A 27,595-nucleotide genomic window follows, 5' to 3' on the forward strand; every position below is an offset into this window, starting at 1 on the left:
AAATAGAGCCCTCATAATCTAATCAACTTGGCATACATGCCCCTATAAAGTTTCACTAGTCTTAAATAATAATAATAATATAATAATAATTTATTATGCTCAGTCCCTGCCAACCTAGCAGTTCGGAAGCACGTCAAAGTGCAAGCAGATAAATAGGTACCGCTCTGGCGGGAAGGTAAATGGTGTTTCCGTGCGCTCCTCTGGTTCGCCAGAAGTGGCTTAGTCATGCTGGCCACATGACCCAGAAGGTGTACGCTGGCTCCCTCAGCCAATAAAGCGAGATGAGTGCCGCAACCCCAGAGTCGGCCACGACTGGACCTAATGGTCAGGGGTCCCTTTACCTTTACCTTTATTTATACCCCGCCCATCTGCCTGGGTTTCCCCAGCCACTTTGGCACAATAAAACATCAAACATTAAAAACTTCCCTAAACAGGGCTTCCTTCAGATGTATTCTAAAAGTCAGATAGTTCTTTATCTCCTTGTCATCTGATGGGAGGGCGTTCCACAGGGCATGCACCACTACTGAGAAGGATTGGCAAAGAACTGAACTATGTAGTAACCTTGGAACTAATTAAAAGTATAAAATTGCCTACAGAATGAGTGCATTCAATAGTAATTAGAAGAAAAAGAGTCTGCATTGTGTCTTTACATCTGAAGGTACACTTTTCCACGGCTTATCAGGATTTTTTTTTAATGACATGGGTTATTTCTCAACACCAGATACATCAAGGTGATCAAGATGATTTAGGAAAACTCCACTAGATGGACAGAGTTCACTTCTAATATCCCCTTTTCTTTTTGCATTTCATCTTTTGAGTTAAGATCAGCAACAGAGGGTTTTCAAAGGAAAATGCTGCAGATATTTGAAGCAGTATATGCTGCTGATGTCTTTATTTGAAGCAAAACAATGGAAGGGCTTCATGAGTACTGAAAAGAGCTCTGAAAGAACAAGAGCAGCACATCTAAAACTGAATGGGAATTCTGGCTATACCTATTTGCAGGAACAATCCCTGTTTTCTGATCTCTGTCCCTCTTGGGGACACCTTCTGTAAAATTCTGTTTGTATGAGATGCCCATGATGTTCTTCAGGATTCAACCTGGCCTCTAGAAGTTAAATATTAGTGGGAGAAGTAGATGCATCTTGCTTCTAGTGTACTTGCAGCCTTTCATTTTATTCCCTGAAGTTGCTGGGTGCATTTTGGAATGCCATTTAGCCTATCTCTGATGGTTTTCCAATGTAAGAAAAAGTCTATTAAACAGACTTTGGTCTGGCAAGGTGATCTGTTAAGTCATCAGCTGTTGTTATTTATATTGGGCTGATTTATAAGATATATATTTTTACTAGCTTTTTTATGTACTGTTTTATATTTAAAAGGAACGTTTTAAGTTGTGTTCTGCCTTGTTTCCTATTAACCACCTTGGGCACTATTTTGCAGGAAAGTAAAAAGGTAAAGGTAAAGGACCCCTGACAGTTAAGTCCAATCGCAAATGACTCTAGGGTTGCGGCTGTAATAAATAACACACCAAATGGTTCAACTCTGTGGTTTTCTAAGTTTCCTTGTAGGAATTAAAGAAGCATGTGTCTTATCAAGCATGAATATAACACTGACCCATTTTCAATATGCCCGTAGTTTGAGTATGAATTTAAGAAGAACCTACTTGCTCACAGTAACCTACGTTTTGCCCACTCCAGCACTAGTCATTAGAGCAGTATATTACAGAGCTATGACCATAACTAAAAAGATCCAATTATGGTCCTGGAAATGAATAGTGTGTCATAGCACATCAGGAACCTTTAGCTGCCATTTAAAATACATGAATCAATTGTTTTCCTATATTCTTTTGTCATAAGAATAGTATTTGAAAAATAACATAGAGTAAAAGTAAAAACAACAGTCTTGTAGCACTTTAAAGACTGCAGCATTTATTATGACATTGGTTTTTGTGAACTAGAGTCCATGGACTTTTATGTCATAATAATTTTCAAAGATAATACATTTGTTAGTCTTTAAGACTCGTGAAGGAAAAACAACAAACATGGCTACCTTTCTGGACAGCTACAGGTAGGTAGCCGTGTTCGAAACAAAATAAAAAAAAACTCCTTCCTTTCTGGACAGCTTAATGATTGTTATTGAAAACGGTGAGGATATATAGCCTCTTTCTGTAGTATATTCAAAATAATGATAATACTTTGCACATGTTACACATAACCCTCAGGAAGAAAACCAACAAACTACCCAAGTGTAGTCTCAATGATCAGTGAGCAGAGAAAAGTAAATATTTGTATATTTCAGGTGACATATCAAGAAAAGTATCCATTTATGAGTAATGTTTAACTAGTTTCCAATGCTTTGCACTAAAGTCAGACATTGTACTGTTTTATGGTGCATACTTTATTATATAGAATTTTTGCAATGGGACCCTATCCAAATTTTAGTCTAAACAGATGGGATCTTGTTGGGGTTCCACATATTTAGTTATTTAGGAGTTTAGTAAACAGTGATTTTATCCAGTCTGTGATTGGAACAGATGTGATCTTATCAGGGTTCCACTTTTTTCAGGAGTGTAAAAACGCCATGATTTGCGGTACAGTGCTAGAGTTTACTTTTTGTGTTTTCAGAATCGAGGTCCTCTTTAGCCAGAATTTGCCCCTGGGTTCTAAAACATCATAATAGGGAGTTAATGTTTTATTCTCTATTAATTCCATTAAATCCCTTTAATATTAGAGCATGTGTTGCTTTATAGCATTAACTAGTGTCTTGCACTCAACAGTATTTTCACAGTTTATGACACTGCTTAGGGCATTAACAAACAGCTGTTTGAATTAAATGAGCAGTTAAGGACCCTGTTCATTAACTCAAAAGTTTCATGTATTTTTAATTCTTTAAATCTAATGGTATTAACATCCTCCAAGAAATCTATCTTTGATTATAATTTGCTGTGATCAGTATTGGATTGAGGGGCAGGAAATTATATGAGCTATGTTTGGGATGGCTGCAGCCCACAAATCTTAACCCTTGTCACAATTTCATTTGTTTAGTGTATAGAACTTCAAAAGTTGTTTATAGCAGCTGTATTGAGAATTTTCCAATTTTGTTTACTGATGACTTAATTTAGCTAATGTAAGGAGGCAGTTGGAACAGAATTATTTGCATCTGAAATGGTGCAATCAAGGGCTTCTGACTGTCTCATTTACAAAAAAGAGAGAGAGAGAAGAAATTATATATGGACAGTGATAGAGTGCTTAATGCAGCTCTAAGTATAAAGTTTTGTCTTAGTCACTGGCTCTTCATATACTTTAAAAGATCATAGCTTCATAAATTTTTAGACTTTAGATAGTTACTGGGTTTTTTTAACTGATTTTTTATGGTCCCCTTTCAATTATGCATACAAAGCCCCCAGTCTGATCAAATCTACCATTGAGTTCCAGTATTCAGAAAACCATTTGAATAATTATTCCTTTGAGTGGTTGAAGTGCCTATCAGTTTGAAGGCAAAACAGGACCACCTAGACATAAGATACTGTTTTCTTCTTGGGGGGTGCCTTAGTTATCTGTTATATAAAATAGCATATAAAGTAAATTAAAAGAAAATGGAATTCTAAAGACAGCAACACCACCAAAACAATATGACGAGGACCAGTGAGCTTCAAGAATATACAGAATGTTCAGGCATCAGCTGAGGGGAAGAAAAAGGGGAAATGGTGGGAGGGAGAAAGGCGGGGTTGACTTGCTCAAGCCCTTTACAGCATGTAAAAGTTATATTACACAGGAATTTGTTATAAACTGAGTCAGACCATTTGCCCACATAGCTCAATATTGTCTACAGTGACTGGAAGCAGCTCTCCAGGATTTGAACCCTACCAATATTGTGATTAGAGTTGAGGGGATGGAAACTGAGGTCCAGCGCCAAGGGTCTTCTGGTGGTTTCCTCACTGTGAGAAGTGAAGTTACAGGGAACGAGGCAGAGGGCCTTCTTGGTCCTGGTGCCCACCCTGTAGAACGCCCTTCCATCAGATGTCAAAGAAATAAACAACTATCTGACGTCTAGAAGACATCTGAAGGCAGCCCTGTTTAGGGAAGTTTTTAATGACTGATGTTTTAATGTATTTTTAATCTTTTGTTGGAAGCCACCCAGAGTGGCTGAGGAAACCCAGCCAGATGGGTATGTATAAATAATAAATTATTATCATAACTATGAAGTAAAAAACTCCCCTTTCTGCACTATATAGGGATGTTTCAGGAGTAAGAAAATAAAAAGGAACTACTCTCCTATTATGTTGCTATCAAATGTACAGATTTGACTGTCCCTCACATTATATTTGGTCAGGTGTCAGCTGAAGACCCACCTACTTCTGTAGGCCTCTGAAGCATTGTAATAATGACCCTGTTTGTTTAACTAAATGCTGTACACTGTTCTTATTGGGTGGTATTCAGCTAAGAAGTAGTTGGAGTATAGTATTGAAATAAATGGACCTAACTTAGTCATGTTCTTTAATTTCAATGGATTTATTCAGTGTAATGTTGCACACTCTGAAGTACCAACTTTTGCGATTCTATGCTCTGTGTAGAAACAGATGGTGGTGTATAGCAGCAACTTTTATCAGTTTCGGTTGCTTCCCTTCCTGTGACCCTTTCTGGATATAGGAGATCTTGCCTCAGTAACCTTTGCCCTGGTTATGTGCAGGCTGAAGGATTAGGTTGCCTTTGAAGACAGTTTGAAAGCTTCATCAGTGCAGAATGCACCAGCCTAGATGACAGACCCTCCAAGTGTCACTGTTTTCCAGGGGCATCCCTGATTTAGAGAAGCCGTCCCGGTTTCTGATTTGATCCTGGAATGTCCTACTTTTCCTTATGATGTCCCTATTTTCATTGGAGGGTATGGAGTTATCTGACCCCCGAGCCATCTGAACTTACTTAAAAGACCACCTGTGGCCATGCAAAATTGGTTCAGAGATAAGCTTCAGAGGTCCTACTCATGTGCCCTATTGGAGTGTAGGTTAAATTGGTTGGCATGAGGGCCAGGGCCTCTTCAGTGGTGCCCCCAATAGGATGGAACTCTATCCTTTGGGAACTACAATGAGACCCATCCTTGCTCTCTTCAGTTGGGACTTAAACCTTGTTTATGATTGAGGGGGTAGTTTTGTGTTCACGGTGTCCTGCTTTTAGTCTATGGTGGATGGCTTATTGAGATGGATGTTTTCATTATATTGTTGCATGCCACCCAATCTCCAAGTGGTGTGAGATTCCAGGAGCTCCAGACGCTTATGCAAAGTTCAGTTTCCTCAGAATGCTGGACAATGGAGACTGGTAGTTAGAAAGATAAAGGCAAGAGTTGAGAGTAGTGTTATGTGAGCTAGAAGCTGGCAGGCTGCAGGCTGGACAACTGAGAGACAGAGCTATGCCTGATTTCTGTTAGAATTCAACTCTGTGGCTATGGAAGAAGCAAGACCCTTTGGGGGCATTAATGCTGTGAACCTCTCTATCGTAGGCTCAGGTTGTATATATCCGTGCTGGGTCCAGGAATCAGAAGGGGGCTCAGACATACAGCCTACCTCTCCAAACTCATAATAATATTGTTTACTGGTTTGCTGTACTGTTGTATATGCTTTTAGTTGATTCTATTAGACATTATATGCCTCTTTGAGAAAATATTTTCTTTTGAAAGCTAGCTAATGAATTTACTAAATAATAAAATGAAAGAATTTATGACCAGCTCCTTTGTGCCTATAGACAAACTGCCATAGGCTTGCAATCCTAAATGTCTATACTCAGATATGCCCCTTTATACTCAGTAGGACTTGAATAACTAAGCATAGAATTGGTCTGATAGAGGATATTGTTCATTACCTTCTTTATTGTGAACTGTATTGTCAGGCTAGAGTTCAATTTCTAAATTCAAATCATTCTAAATGAGAATGATATGGGAAAGGTAACTGTTTTATCATAAGATCATGACAAATTTATATGCAATGGAGTCTCATTTTATGCTGTCAAAGTGGGAAAATAGATCTAAATTAATTCAGAAGATCAATAGATCTAAATTCATCCAAAAGTGCAGTTTTATGTGATGATGACTGCTTAATATAGACAGAGAGAACATTTGGTTGGTTTCTACAAATCATTTGATATGATCTTTATTAATTCAAAATTCATTCAGTCTGTATAATCATTGTATGACTTCCCCCTTCATCTGTAAAATGCTATATCGCCACACACATATTCATTATCAACAATTAACAACAACAAATTAACTGGCATAGATCCTGAGTTGCCTTTAAATGAGGGTTCTGGAGGGTCCTCCGACTCTCCTTAGCAGACTTTCAGAGGGCGTAGGGGCTGCAGGGAAAATTGGAATGGGCACCACCCACCTTCTACTAGGGTGAGCATCTTCATGGGCCCACCCATTAGGCAAGATGGAGCAACCGCCTCTAGTGGCAGGTTCCACAGGGGCAGCAGTTCCCAATGTAGATCTTCCTTTCCTCCTTGCTCCTGAAGTAAATCTTCCCTCACACCTTCCCTGGTGGAGAGGGAGCACAATTTTGGGGTCTGTCTAAGGTGCCAGAATGGCCCTGTGTGTCCCATGGGTGGAGTTCCATTCACAGGAATTTAGAAACCAGGCCACAGACTTCAGTAATTTATATGCCATTCTTTCCATGTTCAGGACAGCTAGCATAACATCATAAAATGTTTAAAACAGAAAAAAAGATTTAAAATTATTAATGTTGCATCTAAATTTGTATTCTCAGAGAAAAACATTAGCAGAGGAATAGTAACAAGTAACTAGTAACCAAATTTTACTTTGGCACATTTAAGTATTCAGATCTCATGTACAGTGGTACCTCTGGTTACGAACTTAATTCGTTCCGGAGGTCCATTCTTAACCTGAAACCGTTCTTAACCTGAGGTGCCACTTCAGCTAATGGGGCCTCCCACTGCCACCGTGCCACTGTTCTCATCCTGGGGCAAAGTTCTTAACCCAAGGTACTATTTCTGGGTTAGCAGAGTCTGTAACCCGAAGTGTTTGTAACCAGAGGTACCACTGTATCTGAAAGAAATACTGCCATAAATTAATCAGAAAAAAATGTTTTGACAATAACACATTTGACCATGTTTATTTATTTAGCATTGGGCCTTGGATCTTTTATTCTGAAATAAGAAGGAATTGAAAAACACTAAAGTAAAAGTAGAACAGTGAGACAGTCAAGACAAAAAAGCATCAGTGAAGGTACCAGTATGTTTGAGCAGAGAGCAATTTTCAAGAAGATCCTGTCATGCTACTGCACTGTTGCAAGTTACTGAGGAAAGCATGTCATTGTGTTCTAATTTATCATTTGCCTGGTTTGTATAGTTTGTATTATCATTTGTATCATAATATTTTATTTGTGTAATTTGTATTACAATATTAATAGTTTACTACTTTACCACTTCTAACCAAGTAGATTATAGAAAACCTTTTCCATCCTGTGATAACAGAGGAGGCAAAACTGGACATTAAAGACCACTAGCTGCCATTATGTTCTTATTAGCCAGGCATTTCTTATCAATGAAATGCTGCAGAACTATGGTTCCAAGGCTGTTGCTGTAAAACCATAGTGCATTGTAGTTTGTTGGAGGTTAGTAGCACTTGTTAATTTGATCAAGGCTGAAGTTTACGGAGGATAAAGTAAACAATGCAAACTGCAGACACCATCAGTTTCCTATGGGCAGTGAAGTGTAGTTTGTTCCATTTACACTTCACAACAACATCTGATGGGCTTTGTCAGTGCTGCACAGAGTAATTAAACCTGAAATCAATAGCAGGCATTTGTCATGTTTACAGCCGCTCTTTCTGCTGGGTTAAACTCATCAGTTTAGTGCCGTTCTGTTTTACTGCAGAGACACGCTCCATTATTTCTTCAGGTACAGTTGAGATATTCAGTTACATGCCCAATAGTTTGAATACGACAGTAAGATTAAAAGGGGCAGGGAAATGGACAGTTTTTGTAATTTATTCACTGATTTCCTTAAACGGTGCTGGATTTCCATTTTCTTCCTCCTCTTCTTTTATGAAACCCCTTTATGCCCCAGGATAATGCATTCCCATTGTCCAATAGCTGGAATGCAGGCAGCACTAAAATTGTAGGAAAGTTGATGCAGAATATAACTGTGTCAGGGTAATTCATATGAACCAGAGAAAATAAGTCAGTGGTCTGGTTTTATTGCAACAAGGCAAAACCATGGTTGAGTTTTAACTTTAAAGCACACAAGCATAGCATTGGAAGAGATTATAAGAATCTCCTAGTGCCATCATCTTGCAATGACCATGTTCCCTAGATAGAGATGGTTTATCTCTCATAGATGACAGTTTGTTCTAAAAACATACAGGAAACGTGATTCCAACCAAGCTTTTTTTAGGAGAGGGGCAGGGACTATTTTAGTTCTATTTCTAGTTCCTGATATGAATGACTCATGCTCTGTATTCTGTGACCCTTTCTTAAATTGCCTAAGGCTCACCATTAGTCAGAGGCAGGGCCAGAGATGAGGGACAGCAGGGCCTTTTCATGTATTCAGGTTTTTTCATGATAGTAGTCCACAAACTCCAGTCATACCACAAAAATGGCAGTTTAAGCACCCAAATGCTGGGAATCTGCAGAGGCAAAACAGCTGGACGTAGTACAGAATCAGTTTATTGCCAGGATAACCTGTGGCCTACCTGTGGGAGTAATGCTGATTTTATATTTCATTGTGAGTGCTGTCTTTTTTAAAAAAAACTAAGTTACTCAGTAAATGAATGGGTGAAATTGTGTGCAGCAGGGCAGTCTTGTTCATCTGCCCCAAACACCTGGATAGCTAACTATTATGGAGGAAAGATGGACTTGATCCAGTGGCTCTTTTCACTGTTGAAATCCAAATTAGCCATTGCAATATTAAAGTGTAACTTCAAAATCTGTTTGCAGAACAGCACATAGATGTCATTACGTTATCCAGATTTTCCAGTACTTTCCCAACCTTAAAATCACACCATGGGGAAGAGAAATACTTATTTGAGCTAAATCCACCTTCTCTCCACAAGGCACTTACAGTCCTGCATTTTCAGACTATGAAGTCTAATTTTCTGGAAGGGAGATTTAAGAGAATCCCCAGAGATCAGCACTTCTGCATATGCAGTAGTTCCTGGGTAGAGGACACCATACACTACACTATATGTTAGAATGTAAACTGTATAAAACACCTAAGCAAAAACCTTTAGAGAAATCTTTACCAGTGGTTGCTACCCTCATTGAAAAGGACAAGATGAAATATACGTTGTTTGGTGTCAACAGTTCTGTTAAGCTTAATAGGGCTAAATTCAAAGTGAAGGCTGCTCAAATTAGTCAAGGCCACATAGCCTCTCTCAGGATCTAAGATTCTGTTTTTTATGTGTGCTTTATTTCTTGTATCAGTCAAGTTTTTTATTTTTATGGAGAATTCTTATATATAATTTGTGTTCATATATTTCTGTTTGCCTACAACTTGTATTTGCTTGCCTTACTAATAACTGAACGTTTGAGCACCCAAATGGGGCGGACACTCCTGAGTTTTACAAGCACACAGATAAGTGCTGAACAAGAAAATTGCAGGTGCCATGTGGCTCACTTACTGTGCAGTTGCACAGGGTGTGACTTCTGGATGCCCCTTAAAATGACAACAGGGGAAGAGGCAGTAATCTCAAGTGTTATTGCAAAATCAGCTCGCTCTTTCACAAATCTCTCAAAGAGAAAGAACATCTCAGTGCAATGTTTTAGCTGTTACTGATTTCTACTTTCATCTCATGGCTGGATAAAACCTTCTCCCTTAGCCCCAAATAAGGTGACCCCCTCCTAGTGATTGGGATGGAGACACATTGCTTTCCTAGCACTTTCCCCATAGCATTTGAACTCTAACAATGTATCATTGTATCAACAGTGAATGCACATGTCTACAAGTTGGCCTTATCACAGTAGGAAAGAACTCTTGAAAATTAGTTGCAAAGGAACTAGAAAAAAAGATAACTGTGGAGGAATGAATGCTAGAAATAGACAGCAGAGATGAAAGCAAAGGAGCTCTGGGAGTCCTTGGTGTGGACAAGGAAAAATAAGTTCAAATCCTCACTCAGACATGACATTTGCTATAGGGTCTTGCAGAAGTCTCTATGTCTCAACCACATCAATCTCGACTGGAAGTTGTGAGGATAAAATGTGCACTTCACATGAGAGGCAGGACAGGATACAAGAGGATAGTGGCTCATAAGTTTTTTAAACCAAACACTTTCTGCATTCACAATGTTGTGTTATCTGTGAGTTGTCTTCCTTTAATGAATCCATTTTGGACTTTTTGATGTAATTATCTACAACTTCGTATAATCTATTTGCCAAGAATGTGGCCAATTTTAAAAAAAGAATATTTAGTACATTTTAAGAAACAAAAAAAGTGTTGCCAAAATATTGTAGTCTTTATTCAATGCTGAGATTGGTCTGTAATATCTGCAACTGTATTTGGTTTTAAACTTACTATTATCCTTGCATCTCTCTGTGTTTCAGGAAGCTTCTTACTTTGAATTTCCCCCTTTAAATAATAAAGGAATAATAATTCCTTTGAAATTGGGGCTATTCAATATGGGGCTTATAGAATTTAGTTGTTAGAATCATAGAATCATTGAGCTGGAAGGGACCCAAGGGTCATCTAGTCTTTCCCCTTTGGGTCCAGGTGTTTTACCTGAGTTAATTGATTTGACTGCAATTATAATCTCTTACATTGATCTCTCCTTCATTACATTTATAAACAGTGACATTTCTGTTGCTAGGGTGGTGCTCTCCTCCATTACAACATTGGTTTCCTACCTTATAACTAAAAGTCAGTAATGTTATTCACTTTGTGTTTATATTATTTAGTTCCTCCCCAACTACCTCATCTGATTGTAAGTTCTGTAAAAACAATTAAGCTGCATCTGCAGTTCTAATTATTACTTAATGGGTAATAGCCAGTGTTACTCATACTCAGACTAGACCCATTGAAATCAATGGACTTTAGTTAGTCATGCCACCCTGGTGCATCCTATTTATTTCACAATCAATTAACTTATTCTCTAATAAAGTCAATGTATTATTTTCTGCATCATTAATGACCGTAATTATCTTCCTCTTAAAAGTTTTAATTTCATTTTCAAATTTATGAAATTCCATTGAAAGTGATTTCCTCATATCTGCAGTGACTATTGGCTTGCCACAATCTGTATCTTCTTGTGCTTTCTTGTCATATTATTTTTGGAGAAGGTATTGCTGCTTTTACTTCTACTCATTCATTGGATTGTTCTTAAAGATATATTCTAATCAGCAAGCATTTCCAAAAGAAAGATAATAGGAATAACACTAGAACCATAGGACTGAACCAACCCTAATGTTATCGTAACATATGTTTCATCCTGTATCCAGACAGATTTCAATTAATCTATTCACTTTTCATTGGTTGGCACATGCCAGCTCGAGAGACAATGGTGTGCGCCTCTGAGGGTGAAGTCAGAATTGCTGTGTGAGCAGCACCAAAGTGACTGGGCAGTGTGTGTAGTAAATAATTATCAGTTCATTGATTTATTAAAACATTTAGGTAGCCAATTCGATTCATGAATAAACTCATGTTATAATCCTCTGTATATTTTTGCCCTCGGATAAACTTACATAACCAGTTCATTGAATAAAAAGGGTCACTATAAGATTTTGTCATCTTTAATTAGGAGATTAGGGACGCGGGTGGCGTTGTGGGTTAAACCACAGAGCCTAGGACTTGCCGATCAGAAGGTCAGCGAATCGAATCCCTGCAACGGGGTGAGCTCCCATTGCTCAGTCCCTGCTCCTGCCAACCTAGTAATTCGAAAGCACATCAAAGTGCAAGTAGATAAATAGGTACCACTCCGGCAGGAAAGTAAACGGCATTTCCGTGTGCTGCTCTGGTTCACCAGAAGCAGCTCAGTCATGCTGGCCACATGACCCGGAAGCTGTCTGCGGACATACACTGGCTCCCTCAGCCAATAATGCGAGATGAGCGCCGCAACCCCAGAGTCGGTCACGACTGGACCTAATGGTCAGGGTTCCCTTTACCTTTTAATTAGGAGATTGAACAAGCAGCTCATTACAGAATTCAGGTGATCATATGCTCAAAGGATTAACAGCAATAGGACTACTCATAAGTGACTCTAAATGGGTTTAGGATTGCAGCAGTATTAAGGTATTCAATGAAATGCTTAGATAACCAGTTTACTGAGAAATTCAAATAATCAGCTGAGCTGAGGTGATCAGATCATAGCATCAGTAGATAAATACTATCAGTTAATTAAAGACTGAGGATGAGATGGTTGGACAGTGTTCTCAAAGCTACCAGCATGAATTTGACTAAACTGTGGGAGGCAGTGGAAGACAGGAGTGCCTGGCGTGCTCTGGTCCATGGGGTCACGAAGAGTCGGACATGACTAAACAACAGCAGCAGCAACAACAACAACAAAATGTAATGAGAGTTTATTTTCCACTTTGCATTGCACTCTTATGGGTGAAGGAGGGATTCTAATTCTTTTTTAGCAAATGTGAATATGAAACCACAAAGGCTGTGTACACTAGGTAAAGGGTAAAAGGTACCCCTGCCCATATGGGCCAGTCGTGTCCGACTCTAGGGTTGCGTGCTCATCTCGCTCTAGAGGCCGTGGGCCGGCGCCGTCTGAAGACACTTCCGGGTCATGTGACCAGCGTGACGAAGCTGCTCTGGCAAGCCAGCGCAGCACACGGAAACGCCGTTTACCTTCCCGCTATAAAGCGGTACCTATTTATCTACTTGCACTTGAGTGCTTTCGAACTGCTAGGTGGGCAGGAGCTGGGACCGAGCAACGGGAGCTCACCCCGCCACGCAGATTCGAACCACTGACCATACAATCAGCAAGTCCTAGGCACTGAGGTTTTACCCACAGCGCCACCCGCGTCCCGCTGTGTACACTAGTTTCTACCAAAGAATCCCGAGAACTGCAGTTTGTAAGGGTGCTGGGAATTGTAGCTCTGTGAGGGGTAATCTACACTTCCCAGGATTCTTTGGGAGCAGTCAGGTGCTTTAAATGTATGGTGTGTTTGCCACCAAACTGTGATCTTGTGTGTGCCGTACAGAAAGCCTATCACAAACCGTATCACTGTATCAAACTCTATGTAAAAGTTTTTTCTTATCCTGAGATCTACCTAATATTGTTAGACCTATTTAAATAGAGAGTATATCAGCACTGTTTAATTTTGTTTCATAAGCAACTTTATGGACAAATTCTGTGCTAATCTTTCATGGTGATAGTACATCAATGATTGCAATAATTTGTGGAACAAATGTTAAACCATTAATAAAGTTGTGCATACCATCTCAATTATGTGAACATAAATTAGCTGGATATGCAAAAGGCGCAAAGCAAAAACCTTAACAGGTGTTTCAGACATTGGTTTTTATATTTTAGCCTTCCATTTGAAAAAAGATAAAAACCAGAGAACAGATTACACCTTGAATATGTAGTAGTTAAGAGCTCTGAAGTGTAAATAGATACAAAGTTGTTCTAGTACTGCTCTGTGTGGTTTGTGTACGTGTGTGTGTGTGTGTGTGTGTGTGTGTGTGTGTTTTAAATTCTTACCTGGAAGACCACTGGGTGTCAGCCACGTCCATTGCTACTGAGTGGTTTGCTCAAGCAAAATGGCTTGTCAGTGAAATAAAGGACATAATTTTGATGAGTCAGAAACTCTGTCAGCAAGGTTGCTTCCTGAGTTGTTCTTCAGAATTGAAAATGCTTACAAACATTAAGCGATTCAATGAGAGTAATGTTTTAGGTGTGTTCTAATTACTACAATGTTTTATACCACTTTTTAAAATGAAAACTACAAAGATAGCAATCCTTTGAACTCTAACAAGCCTTGGTATTCTGGAAGCTTATGTGGACAAATGATCCTACAAAATGGATTTTTATTTTTATTTTGTAGAAAAGGAAGTTAATTATTTGTCACAGTATTCATTAAAATTAGAAAACAGTTTTCTAGAAAATGTATTTTTGAATGTGTAGTGAATTGCTCTTCTAAGATTATAACATTTATTAATCACAGCAATAATTACAATCCTAAACTCAAATAATTTTTATTCTGTAACTCTTTAGCCGGAGTTTGGAAAACTCATCCACATTTGGAGCTGCTGCTTCCCTCCCATAAGCAGTTTGTACCAGAACCTCAATGGAAATTTTTTTTTAAGAAAAATTGTTCCACTACAGCTAACTGGCGTCATGCACACATAACGCAAAGCCACTAACCCAGACTGGTGCTGACTTCCATTTCTGCACCAGTTTAAAACAGGACTTTTTACTCAAGCATTTGTGAATAAAGTAGATACCATTTTGTTGGTTTAACATTCACTGCTTTTAACTATTTCTTGCTGTTACTATAGATTGTTATAGGTGCTAAAGGTGTACCTCACTCTGAGATGATTGTGATGAATGGTGGGTTATACATATTTAAAATAAATAGCCATAGTTAGTTAAATTAGGTTCTGCATAAGATGTCTGCTGGTGCATGCAGTTGAAGTACTCCCACTTTGCTCCTTCTTACACTAAGTGGAGAGGAAAAACACTGAGTGGCTATCTTAGTGTTACATCTGAAGCAACATTTATGGCTTATTTTGCCAAACAAACCACAAACAGAAACCCAAGAACAAATTTTGACTTCTTCAGATAGTGGTTTTCAGAGAAGCGAACCACAGATGCTGGTCTGGACAAAATGCCAAGGTTGTTGTTCTGTGGTTTGCTTCCTTGCTTGAGGAAAGGAGACGCAACTGTGGTAATGTCCAATAATAGCTGACACACCCACGTAAAACTGCACAAGCAGTACCCTCCCTGCCCGCCATTCGCAGCTTTGTGGAGCCCTCATTATAAACTATCACAGAACCAACAGAGCTCCCATAAACAAACATTCTGCTCAGGTTTCTGTGGTGGTGGAGTTACTAAGTAAATAGATCATTAATGGAAAGCAGCCGTCCCTGAAGAACAGATTGCCCCCACTACCATTCTGCCCCATGCAATGTGCAGCTGCAGTGAATTTAAAGTATCATTCCAAGTTTCCATATGACAAGAATCTGTGGTCTTGCACATCACTTTACTTTTACATGGATGAATATTGCACCCTGGAGCAGTTCATGGTTTAAAAGTATATAACACACACATGTCCATATACAGATAGGTAGCCGTGTTGGTCTGCCATAGTCAAAACAAAAAAATTTCTTCCAGTAGCACCTTAAAGACCAACTAAGTTAGTTCTTGGTATGAGCTTTCGTGTGTATGCACACTTTTTCAGATATGCACACGAAAGCTCATACCAAGAACTAACTTAGTTGGTCTTTAAGGTGCTACTGGAAGGAATTTTTTTGTCCATATGTTCTACATGAATGTGAAATGCACATACAGCTCTTCCATGTGTGCAAGAACTCTAACTTTCTCACAGTTCCTGATCACATGGAAGATTTCAAACTAATGCTGAACACATAGATAAAAGGGGGCATGGCCAGCAGATATACTGACAATCAATGGCGGTGACAGCTTGTACAGACTTGTTCCTTTCTGTGTTGTGTGAATGTGGAGTAGAGGATGTGAGTCTTTTGCTTCAAATATACATGGTTGTTAGATAGGTGTCTTAACAATTCTCCATCTATCCCAGTATCGCCAACTCTGACTGACAGCAGCTACCCAGCCTCTCAAGAAGAGCTCCTCACTACCTACTACCCGATAGTTTTAACTGCATGTGTCAGTGTCTGACCCTGGCACCTTCTCCATGCAAAATAGGTGCTCTACTATTGAGCTATGTTCCCTTCCCAATGTAGTGCGTTTTCTCCCTTTTCGTATTTCATTACCAGAAAGCAGTATCATAGCACTTTAAGCAGTCATTACTTCACCCAAAGAATCCTGGGAACTGCAGTTTGTCAAAGGTGTTGAAAGTTGTTTGGAGACCCCTTTTCCCCTGACAGAGTGGTTTAACAATCAATCCCTCTCCCCAGGGAACTCTGTGATAGAGTTTTGTCATACAGCACCAGTGAAGACATAGCCATTATCCAAAAGCTGGTAGTGACATTTGTACTACCAACATTCTGCACAGCTCTCCAGACTACAGTGACCCTACTAACAGAGGAAAGGATACAACAAACTGAGATTGGAATGCAGGGACCATGCAAGATTTCCCAAGTAGAATTTATTCCTTGAGAAAATATACCTCCATTGCACTCAACAAATTAGCACAACTACACATTTGTTGCCAAAAAAGCTGATAAGGAGCAAACTCTGTGGGCTTTTCTAGGTTATTTTCCCTTATATATTGCCATGAATTTAAGAGTGCAACCTTATGAATATTTTTTTGGCCCCACTACATTCATTGGACCTCACTCCCTAGTGCAACCTAAGTTTCTTTGAAGGCTTTCCTGATGCACCTTTAAAAGCCTCCTTTTCTCTGTGAATTTCTAAAACAGAGCTAAAGATAGTGGCAACTTTCAGATAAAGGTTTTCTAACTTTTGGGTATCTGTATGCTTCAGTTTCCATTTCTTTTGTTCTCAAAGCATTGTGAGAACCTCATTTCCCTAGCCTGTTTGCAATGAAAATGTTGACCTTTTACTCTTTATATATACTGTAAATACCATCTCCCTAACATTCTTAATAGTTAACTGATTTTCTAATACTGTGATTACTATATAAATGTTAATTGCTTGTGCTAGATGTTACCATTATAATGTAAACCATCAGGACTTCAGTAAAAGTGAGATTGCTATAAAAAAATGTTGTGTCCTATATTATTCTTGCAGAGAGAGAATCAACTTTCCCTGATACTTTTGCATTCTTTTTATTGCCATATTTAAGAGCCAAGTAGATGAGATCCATGATAAGACATCCAATCTTTTACATTTTTGTAAGAAGCATATATACAGTTGAGGTTCAAATGGTAATTGCAGTACTGGGTGTGGTGGTGGATTAACTCTTTTCCTCTAGGCCATTTCCCCCTCAAAGCTACCGTATTTGTCCCATTGCAATTTACATGTGTAAAATGGCAAGGAGAGAAAGACTAAACGTCTCAGTATGAATTGCCACCTTCTGGCATGGCTTACCAAAGAAACAAAACAAAAAAGTAAAAAAATTGAGGGGGGGGGCAACCTCTGTCTGGGCTGCACTACTATAGACTGTAATTTGCATCTCATGCAGATAAAACAAACTAAACAAAATGATAAGGAGAACATTCCCCCCCCCCCTCACCTTCCTTCCTGACGTGCTACTTTTCTGTGTGAATATAAGTTTACCACCAAATATCTATCTTCCTCAAATATTACTCTTTCCAAAGAAGGGAAGTGAATCAAAGATAGAATTTTCTGACTAAGCTTCTTAAGACTGCTGTACTGAAGAACTCACTTATCCATGTCAATTGTGTATTAGGAAAAAGAAGAAGTTATTTAATTATATTAATTGTTTGCTTCCTTTCAGCCTCACTACATGAAATTCAGGTCAGCATTTAGAGGGTCGTTTTCTGTTGGTAGGGATAGTAGAAGTGGAGTTTTGCAGAAAAAGCACACAGACAGTACAGACTCACAGAAATCTCAATCTAGTCTCCCAAATGCCATTTCAGCCTATATTTAGCCATGTAAACAAACCTTAGTACATTCCCATTAGCTACATTTGATTAATTTGGAAATCCCATGTACTGAGAGAACTAATACAAGAATATTGTTATATAATACTGAAATGCATATATTCTTATAAGAATATAAGGAGTGGCATGCCATCCTTTGGGAAAGCAGCGGACAAACTACAGTGTCATTTCTAAGGATGTACACATGCTTCTTTGTAGTCACTGCAGGTGGTGGCATTCTGCCACATGTATTTGGGGAAAGAGATACATTCCTGCAGCCCTTTTCTACATTGTTGCAGATGCAATTAATCCCTTTACTGCACTATATTGTATGCGTCTAGTGGCCCTGGGTAGGCATGTGCATTCCTGGGTGGGAATGTATCAGACACATCCATTAATATCAGTGAACACCAGATGCGTATCGTGATGCACATCTATAATGGCTGCACACACAAATCTCCCTTGCTGAATCAGGCCATTCATGTGCAGCTTAGCCAATTGCTTCACTGCATTTTTTTAATTCAGAAAAGGAACATATAAGAACTGTTTTCCTTTCTCTCATTGTACAGTAATTTCTTTGCATATTATTATTATTAGTAGTAGTAGTAGTAGTATTGGTCCTTAGGCATACAAAGCATATGCAGTATTCTGTACAGTGCAACAGAATACAACTCTAGTAAAAATGAATCTTATTGAGAAGTTTTGGAATGAAATCATAGCTTTATAAATGGTTTGTAATGTTAATAAAAAATGTCTCCCTTTAGAAATCTCTGGAGTTTTCAGAGGATGAAAATCTGCGTTTAGCGCAAGAATATCAGATGCTTCAGTTATGCTATCTAAATGACAAAAATGAACTTGCAGACTTCTATGATCATAAAGTTAGAGCTGAATCAAGATTAAGAGACCAGCAGCAGGTATGATAATAATGGGTTCGGTTTCTTAATTGCTTATTTTCTATTTGCTAATTAGTACTGTTTAATAATGTTTTCAAATAAGTTGTTAAGTTCCTGGAACATCCTATGTGATGTCTTCCATGTCTTCCTTCTTTATATTTTCCATCCTGTACATTTTTACTTCTTTACTTTAACAAAAGTATTTTTCTATCGAGGATCTTCAAAATCTTATCATTCATTCCGTTTGGTGTTTGCATGCCTTTTTGTGTAGATCATGCTCTGCTTTAATGTTTCTATAGAAGTAGCATATTGTTTAATGCAAGACAAATGACTTGCTCTAACAGAGAGCCATACAAAAAGCGAAAACTAGTAAGTGCGGAAAATTCTTCTACATTCATATCTCTTCCTGGATGAAGATTCATGCATGCAAATGAGTGGATTCCCTAGCCTGATGCAGCAGCTAAGGCTTTGTGCATTTCTCAGATAATCAGCAATAGTGAGTCACTAGTGCTTTCTGCACTATAGGAAAAAGTGGGTTGGAAGCAGGGTTTTGGGTAGAAAGGTAGTAAGAAACGAAAAAGAGGGCAAAAGAAAGCTTAAACTACCTGCTCCCATTCATTGCTCCTGTACAGTGGTACCTTGGGTTACAAAAGCTTCAGGTTACAGATGCCTCAGGTTACAGACTCCGCTAACCCAGAAATAGTACCTCGGGTTAAGAACTTTGCTTCAGGATGAGAACAGAAATCGTGCAGCAGCGGCGCAGCAGCAGCGGGAGGCCCCATTAGCTAAAGTGGTGCTTCTGGTTAAGCAAGGTTTCAGGTTAAGAACAGACCTCCAGAACGAATTAGGTTCTTAACCCGAGGTACCACTGTACTACTGGGGGGGTGACACCCTTCCCCCACTGTTTCACAGCTGTTCAATGTTGCATGGCCATCTGTCATGGATACTTTAGCTGAGATTCCTGCAATGCAGGGGGTTGGACTAGATGACCATAGGTCCCTTCGAACTCTAAGATTCTATGATTCTGCGACCCAGCTTCATAGCCTCAGATATATTGTCAAACAATATGCTTCAGTCCACAGTCAGGTGAGGCATGGTCTTCAGCATGAGTGCTGATTTGTGATGAAATGGTCCTCTGATTACTGTGCTATACACTGAAATCATACTCAGTTCAACACCACAAGAATTTCAAATACCGGGAGAGGAACCCATCAAGCACTGCTTTGCTGAGGATTCATAATATCCCAATCACCTAATAACCTACATCACATCACATTACACTGAAATGTTTGTATAACTCTGTATTAAGTAGATCAACGAGGGAAGTTCTTTCTGGAAAACAATGATCGCAACTTTGCAAAATAGTACGTATAAGGAATTTAGAAATCATATTAAGAAACAGATCTACTCAGATGTGGCAAATTTCTCCTGTCAAAAAGTGAAATTATTATGCAAGGTAATTTGCTTGGAATTATTTTTTTGCTGAAAATTCCCATTATAGACTTGACTTGTTGGCCATCATTGCAGCATTCCAAGTGGCCACATGATGGGCTACACATGTACTGGAACTTCTGACTTTCATTTGGTAACAGCAACCCATGCATTTATTAGAACTTGAGCTTGTGCACTTGCGGTGTCTCAAAAGCCGTCTGTGATACTGCTTGAGATGCTGTTGTAAAATGAAAGGTCAGAAGCTTCACTGTACACATGCAGACACTTGCTTTTTGCAGGATGAGCCCTCTGGCTCAAGCACCATATACAGTAAAGACTTGCTTTGATTTGTTAGGATTGGTGTTCATAATGGGTCCAAGATGCCAAAGGGCTGTCACAGCCTTTAATAAGATCAAATTGCATGTGACTATCACCACTGCATAACTGTGAAAAATCAATGAAAATTGATCAGGAAAGAAACTAAAGATGTAACAGGCCAGAGGTATAAAACAATTTAAAAATCTAAAGTGGGAGGTTGTTTAAAATTATCCTTTCTGTGTGCAACTGTATAGGATAATTGGAAGAGGCTAGTGTATGTATCACAAGGTGCGTAGTCTTTCACTCTATATTAATATGCTTTATGAGAATCTTGACTGGTTTTTGGAAAAAATATGAAGAACTGCACTACTAAAAATCTTAAGGAAATTTGTACAGTCTTTGTGTGCATTCTTCTTATGCACCAGAAGGTACATCAACCAAGAAAGCATGGCTATTTAAGGATCCAAATTGGATAATTACAAAGGTAGCTGAAAAATTCTTTTGATAATGTAATTATACACACAAAATCAGCACATAAATAATATTTGTACTAATTACAGTAGAACAAGAAATGAAACTGGTTATATACTGCTCCTATTAAAAGGTGTATTTTTCTTCAGATTTTTGCTAATAAGTGACTTACAACTGCAACAGAAAATCAATTTTGTGGGAGTATCACTGTAATGATTTTTGTAGTTGCTTACTGCACATATACATCACAGTGACATGAATGTTCAGGGAGAAAATCACTCTATGTTCACCCTTTCCCAGATGCACAGAGTTGTCTTCCTTAAAAAATACATGATCAAAATTAGGTTTCAATTTCATTTTGTATGACTCAATATTTGAATGCTGACATACTCATTTTAGATGGATGGGGGCTCATCTCTACTGTGAAACTCTTTTGTGACTTTATTTGCATTGTTGAAGCTGCATCAGGAATACTTCTCTTTGTCACCTCTCCCTCCATTTTGTGTATGGTTCAGCTTTCTATTGTGCATGGTCCACACTTCCTACCATCATATACCAGTACAGAGAATGAGGATCTGGTATAGTGTATAAAGCAGCCATTGTAGAAAAACAAGTAGATGAAAGGATATGAGCTAGTTGGAGGAGGGAAGACAAAGATCAGGCTATGAACAAAGAGAAAGGCAGTTGGAATGGTGAGACAAGAAATAGTGAAGAAAATATTCCAATTCTAGTCTTGGTTGTAATGATTACAGGGATACTAATATTGTATGGCACACATTTCATATGAATTTTCTTTTGCTCAAAGTCTTCTCTTCAGTTTTTTCAGAGTGGTGGCCATAGTACTGCAGCAGAACATATGTAGGGTCAATTCATGCTGAATAGTTATTAGAAACCATGATAACAAAAGTCATTACACTGCAGTTCAGTTTTGATAGTAAAATTTCTGCAACATTATCACAAATCTTCATGCATTAGTGCAATGATCCTTACTGTAGTTTCATATTAGAATCAAAAGACTGCACTGGCATGCTTGATACAAAAAGTATTGCAGATCGAGAGAACATCTCAAGCTTTTGCATATAACAAAATTTAGTTTCACTTAAAAATCCTTATTCAAAGCTCTCTTATTAAATCTTTCCCATTTTTCATCTACCTTTCTCTACCTCTGCTTGTTAACTGAACTGTATTTATATAATAATCTAGCCAAGAAACCCACAGTTACCTCTAACGGCACTACACAATGTATTCATTGCAGTATTAATCAATGCTGAGTCTGTTTTCCATCGCTTTTTGTCCTTTTGTTTAGTGCTACTGTATACACTAAAAGTTTATTATACCCCAAAACATCCTTTATACTCTTTCAATAAAGAAATGCTCTAGAAATTAACACCAGAATATAGTGAATTAAACAGAAGAAGTGCTGTAGACAATAGAGTATTGCTTATGTTATTGTGATCCACGCTTCCATTTGGCACGGGTCTGAGAGGTTTTTCTTCCGTCCCTGTCGCCCCTGCTGCTTTCTCCAGGAAAACCCACTGCTAACTGCTGCATCAAACCAAATGTCAATAAGCTTTTCTGCAGATTGATATTTTCTCCATTCAGTGGTTTACCCCAAAAAAGTTGCAGGACAAAAGTAAAAACCTATTGGACCCATGCTTAGAAGTCACAGACCAAACTGAATAAACCACAGGACATAGGGGAGTATGGATAGAGGCAGAGCTAGCTGTCCATCCAGGGGTGGGGTGAGTGTCCCAGGCGGGCGGGGGGGCGATGTCAGCCTCCCTCAGGGATGACACCCGGGGTGGACCGCACCCCCCGCACCCCTTTCCTCCACGAGTGAGTGTGGATGAGCCCAGAGAGATCCCTATGTCCCTACATCCGGTATGGGCAGAGAAACGAGGAGGCATGGTAATTGTTGTTGTTTAGTCGTTTAGTTGTGTCTGACTCTTCGTGACCCCATGGACCAGAGCACGCCAGGCACTCCTGTCTTCCAGCGTCATAACTTTTATATGCCTGTTGTCTTTGTCCATGGAGTTTTCTTGGCATGGTAATACTGTCAGATTAAAATAGTTTAAACAGCAGCCTTCTTGAGTGCTGTTAAAAGGTTTAAAATAGGTATAACAAAATACTCCTGAATCTGAGTTTCCCTTGTTTCAACCCATCTTTAAAAATATGGTTGAAATTGACTGGCTTGGTGGTTATCTATAGAAACAAATATTTTAATAGAATGTTGGCTGTTTTTGAAAAGAGATACCAGGTGGTGACTTTGTATTTTTTGCTTATTTACAGTATTTCCAATCCTTACAAACCACTTTTTAAACAGTAAAACATCCCAAGTGGTTTGTATGTATTTTATTGAAAATTTCTTAAACTGTGGCAATGATCGAAGTAGGAAAGATAATTTACAATGCAATCTTATGCATGTCTTTGCAGAAATAAGTCCCATTTAGTTCAATAAGTTCAATAAGGCTTACTTCCAGGTAAATATGCATGTCTTTAGAGCCATTAGGAGTGCAGGGAAACTGCTAAGCATCATGACACGCACAACTCTGAAAAAAGTAATTATATATTAATCCAGAGAACACTTGGTCCCTTTCCCACTTATTTTCTACAAATATATTCCTTTGAACATTTGGCTTTTGTAAAAGACACTTTCTTGTGAGCATTTAAAGGGAGAAGTATTAATATAGAGTGGCCTTTGAAGTTTTGAAAAAAGGTAGGTAACACCCTTAATTTGTTGCACATGTAGAATGCAAAGAAGGGTTGAATAAACCAAAATTCACTTTCATTCCACTTTTTATACAGAAAAGAATTTATCTTAATACACTGACTCTTGCATGATTGCACAGATGAATCCAAACTTAATAATTGCATCCTGTGATCCTTGACTGTATTAGAAAAGAAACTCTGCTTGAGCCATCTCCCACTACTGACACACACACACACACACACGTATACATACACACATACATACATACATACATACACATTAATCTAAAATTTATGGTCAACTACTGCTACCATTTGAGATGGGTTACAGCCTACTATTTCACCCTATTATAGTGTTCATTCTGTTTTCCTACAACATTTTCTTTAAAATCCTGTTCATGCCAGGTTATCACATGTGATCTTCTTTACTCTTCCCCTCACCAACAACATAGGCGTCTTCAAGCATTTAGAATCTGTAGCTATCGAGAATGATGGCTCCCCACATTAAATGGGGGGCGCCCTTTGCGTGGTCGCGCACAGCCCCCTGGACCCTATGTGGCACCATTAGCACAGGCTTGGCTTCACCTTCCCCCAGTGTTTGAAATGTTTGAAAACTTAAGTTTGAAAATGTGAGATTTATGAATTTGGAACTTTCAACTAAATTTCCATCAGCATACTCAGACTTGTAATATGTTATGGGAGGCCATACAAAAACATTTTAGGAGCCACAATCAAACCACAAGCCTTTCTTTGGCAACCCATGATTTAAATGAGGAAATGATGGAGTGAAAAGTAAAACACCATTAGGGGTATTTATCATATTTGCTGTCCTTTAAAGACACTATTTTGACCTGTCAGAAGGATATAGGTAAAGTCATGGCATCTTTTCACAATCTGTGCTTGTTAGAAATTTTGGAATGTACTTTCTGTCAGGACACATATATCTCGGGAGTGTAGAACCATATGGATAGTTCTCAGATGAGATTGAGGACTGATATTTTAAAACTGTTGGAATATATAAAAATATGCTGTTCTAGTCAGCTTCTGATTAAAATATACACTTGACTGGAGAAGTTGCTCTGAAACGGATAGTCATATGGCTCTTACAACTGTAGAAAACCTTACATACAATTCTTACTTGATTGACAGGCAGAGTTTCATAGATGATGATGGCGACATGGTCTAAAGCCTACATGATGATAGTATGGTTTCCCAATGTGATTTTAGATATATTGCTTCCCAAATGATGGAGAAAGTGTGTGCTGGAGTAAATAGGTTGTGTTAAAAGCAGCTGTTAGATATTATAGGGAAGGGCCGTAGTTCAGTAGCAGAGCTCATGCTTTGTATGCAGAAGTTCCCAGGGTCAGTTTCTGGCTGCATCTTCAGAGAGGGCCTATAAAGACTCCTGTCTGTAACCCTGGAGAACCACTGCCAGTCAGTATAGATAAATAAGTTAGCTAGATGGGCCATGGTCTGATTTGGGATGTTTCTATTAACCTGTGTTCTTAATTATAATTTATTTAATGGGGGGATTATAGGATGTAAGGTTTTTATTCTTAATCCAGCCTCTTTCAGTTCAGTGAAAGTTTGGGGGAGGATATTTCCAGCATAAGAGAGGGATGAAAGAGATGGATGGGGGAAAGAGAATGGCAAAATGGTCTAAAGAAAGAGAACATTAATGATTGAATAAAGAACAATCAGTCAATTTCCAGGTATATAACTCTTAAATTGCCACTGGGCTCGTTTAGGAGAAGGGTAGGATATAAACTGAATGAAATGATAATTTGCATCCTGATCCTAAACGTACTAAAGGCAAAGGTAAAGGTATCCCTGCCCATACGGGCCAGTCTTGACAGACTCTAGGGTTGTGCGCTCATCTCACTCTAGAGGCCGGGAGCCAGCGCTGTCCGCAGACACTTCCGGGTCACGTGGCCAGCGTGAAACGCCATTTACCTTCCCGCTAGTAAGCGGTCTCTATTTATCTACTTGCACCCAGGGGTGCTTTCGAACTGCTAGGTTGGCAGGCGCTGGGACCGAGCAGCGGGAGCGCACCCCACCGCGGGGATTCGAACCGCCAACCATGCGATCGGCAAGTCCTAGGTGCTGAGGTTTTACCCACAGCGCCACCCGCGTCCCATCCTAAACGTACTACAGGCATGCAATTCCCTTTGGATTCCATGAGTATCATCTCTCATGTTTAGAATTAGGACATTGGAGGAATGGAAAAGGGCAGAGACTTACTACTCAACTTCCCTCTCATGGCGTCACTTAGTACTACAGTAAAATATATTTTTACTGCTGTAGGAGAAAACCTTGAGTTTACTGTATATGCAAATATATCTTATATCCTTTTCTGATGTTCTCCACATTTTTTACAAATAGATTTGTTTGTATCACTTGTCTATCTAAAAATACGTATGTGCGAATCAAGCTGTTTGTCTTTTGATAAGCATGAAGAGATTACATCCCTTTTACACAGGCATTCGAAACTAAGCAAAATATCTAACTTTCTTCTTCTTCTTCTTCTTCTTCTTCTTCTTCTTTGCCCTCCCTTTTCTTTCCTTTTAATAGCCTGTCTTGGTTCTCTAGTTATAGCGCAGATGCACCTAAAGTTTGCTAGAAACATTTGCCATTAGCCTCCTTTAAAAAAAATTAAATTCGAGGATAATCCTACCTCCAGAGCTTATTCTGTTCCTGGCCATTGACTGTGACAGTGAAAGGCTCATCTGAAAGCACTGGAGCGTCCCATCTAAAAGCATAAAACATATTACATTTCATGAAAAAGCTAATTCAGATTGTTTAATTCTGGTAATATTGCCTCTGTCACCTTCAAAATCAAAATGTTCTTTCCTGTTATTATAAAGAAAACAACCAAATTGCTTAAAAACCCATTTGAATACACAGCTGCCTTATGTTGCATACTAATTTGATTAAAACGTTTGTGCCTCACCAGCATTTTATATAAAATACACTGGTAAATCTAACAAAATTCATTCGGATATCCCCCCTCCTCCCAATTTATCAGTGCAAAACAAAACAGAGTGGCCAAGAAATACCCCTGGACAGAGCAAAACCATGTTGCATTAATGGAAGATACTAAACTGGTTTTCTTGCTGTATTTGTTTGCTCACAGCTATGGGCATTGTGCCAACCTCATTGAAAATAACTGCATTAGTCAAGTGTATCGAAATTATTACAACACAGAGTCCATCTCAGCTATTGCTGTTGAAACATTTTGTGAGTCTTCACTAGAAGACATTTGTTTGAAGAGTAAGCTTTGCATAAATTCAAGTCTACTTTGATTTTCCACAATTTTGAAACTATTGTCTTTCCCATTCTGCATTGCTTGCTTCAGCTTTTTCTTTTTTAAAAACATAACTATAATACCTTGGAGTAGGTTTCATAATAAATATTTTTTTTCTTTCTCCTCTTAATATTGTGCATGGAGACATAAATAGATACTCTGTTTCAAGGCAATTTACCTGCATGATCAGAAAGCCAGTCTTAGTAACAGGAGAATACACTTAGTAACAGGAGTGTAACCTAAATTTTAGTATGTAGCATTTAGTGAAGTGTCATAAGATGCCAATAAACCTGCATTTCAAAAATATTCCATGTGATTTTGACAAAACACAGCCCTTCTCAATATACTTATTGTATGGAGAAATCACACTTGTGATTCGGGCCTATTTTGGATATAGTCCAGCCACTTATTGTTGCTTGAAGCTCTTATTTTTACAGTCCCACGGATGCCCAAATATACAAGGTTTATGAAGTCTCTGGTGTGTACTTATACATGGCTATGTAACTTCTGTTTTTTAAAATTATGTAAACTTGGTTTAGGGGCGGTTCAGACACTACTTGGCCAGCACAATTCTACTAAAGGTGAAACCAATCAAAAGTGAGCCTTAAATTTATAAGCTCCTTTTCTGACTTGGTACTCCTTTCCTATCTCCATCCTGCAGTGACCCAAAAGCTGTCTGGCGAGACAGTCCATGGGCAGGTAGGGTCACAGCCTGCGTACCAGATGGAGCTGGTAGACAGCTGCCCTGGACACAGTATTGATCTGCACCTCCAGGACAGCTGTGAGTCCAAAATGACTCCCAGGCTGCACACCTGCTC

The 27,595-nt window shown here is 38.8% G+C and overlaps 1 protein-coding gene across 13 annotated transcripts in view; it reads left to right on the plus strand.

Annotated features, from left to right (window-relative positions):
* CCDC178 (coiled-coil domain containing 178) overlaps nt 1–27,595 on the plus strand; it is a 130,288-nt gene that overhangs the window by 72,796 nt on the left and 29,897 nt on the right. For 11 of the 13 annotated variants that reach the window (XM_083747704.1, XM_083747706.1, XM_083747702.1 and 8 more), the window contains one exon: nt 18,416–18,565. The exons of 1 other annotated variant lie outside the window; for it this stretch is intronic. In XM_083747704.1, coding sequence (XP_083603830.1) covers nt 18,416–18,565 — 150 coding nt within the window. Of the gene's footprint in view, nt 1–18,415; nt 18,566–27,595 lie in introns of those variants that run through there. One more of the 13 variants, XM_083747701.1, reaches the window with a different exon arrangement.

This window comes from Podarcis gaigeae, assembly GCF_964106915.1.
Source record: "Podarcis gaigeae genome assembly, chromosome: 7".
In the NCBI taxonomy this organism is placed as follows: Eukaryota; Metazoa; Chordata; class Lepidosauria; order Squamata; family Lacertidae; genus Podarcis; species Podarcis gaigeae.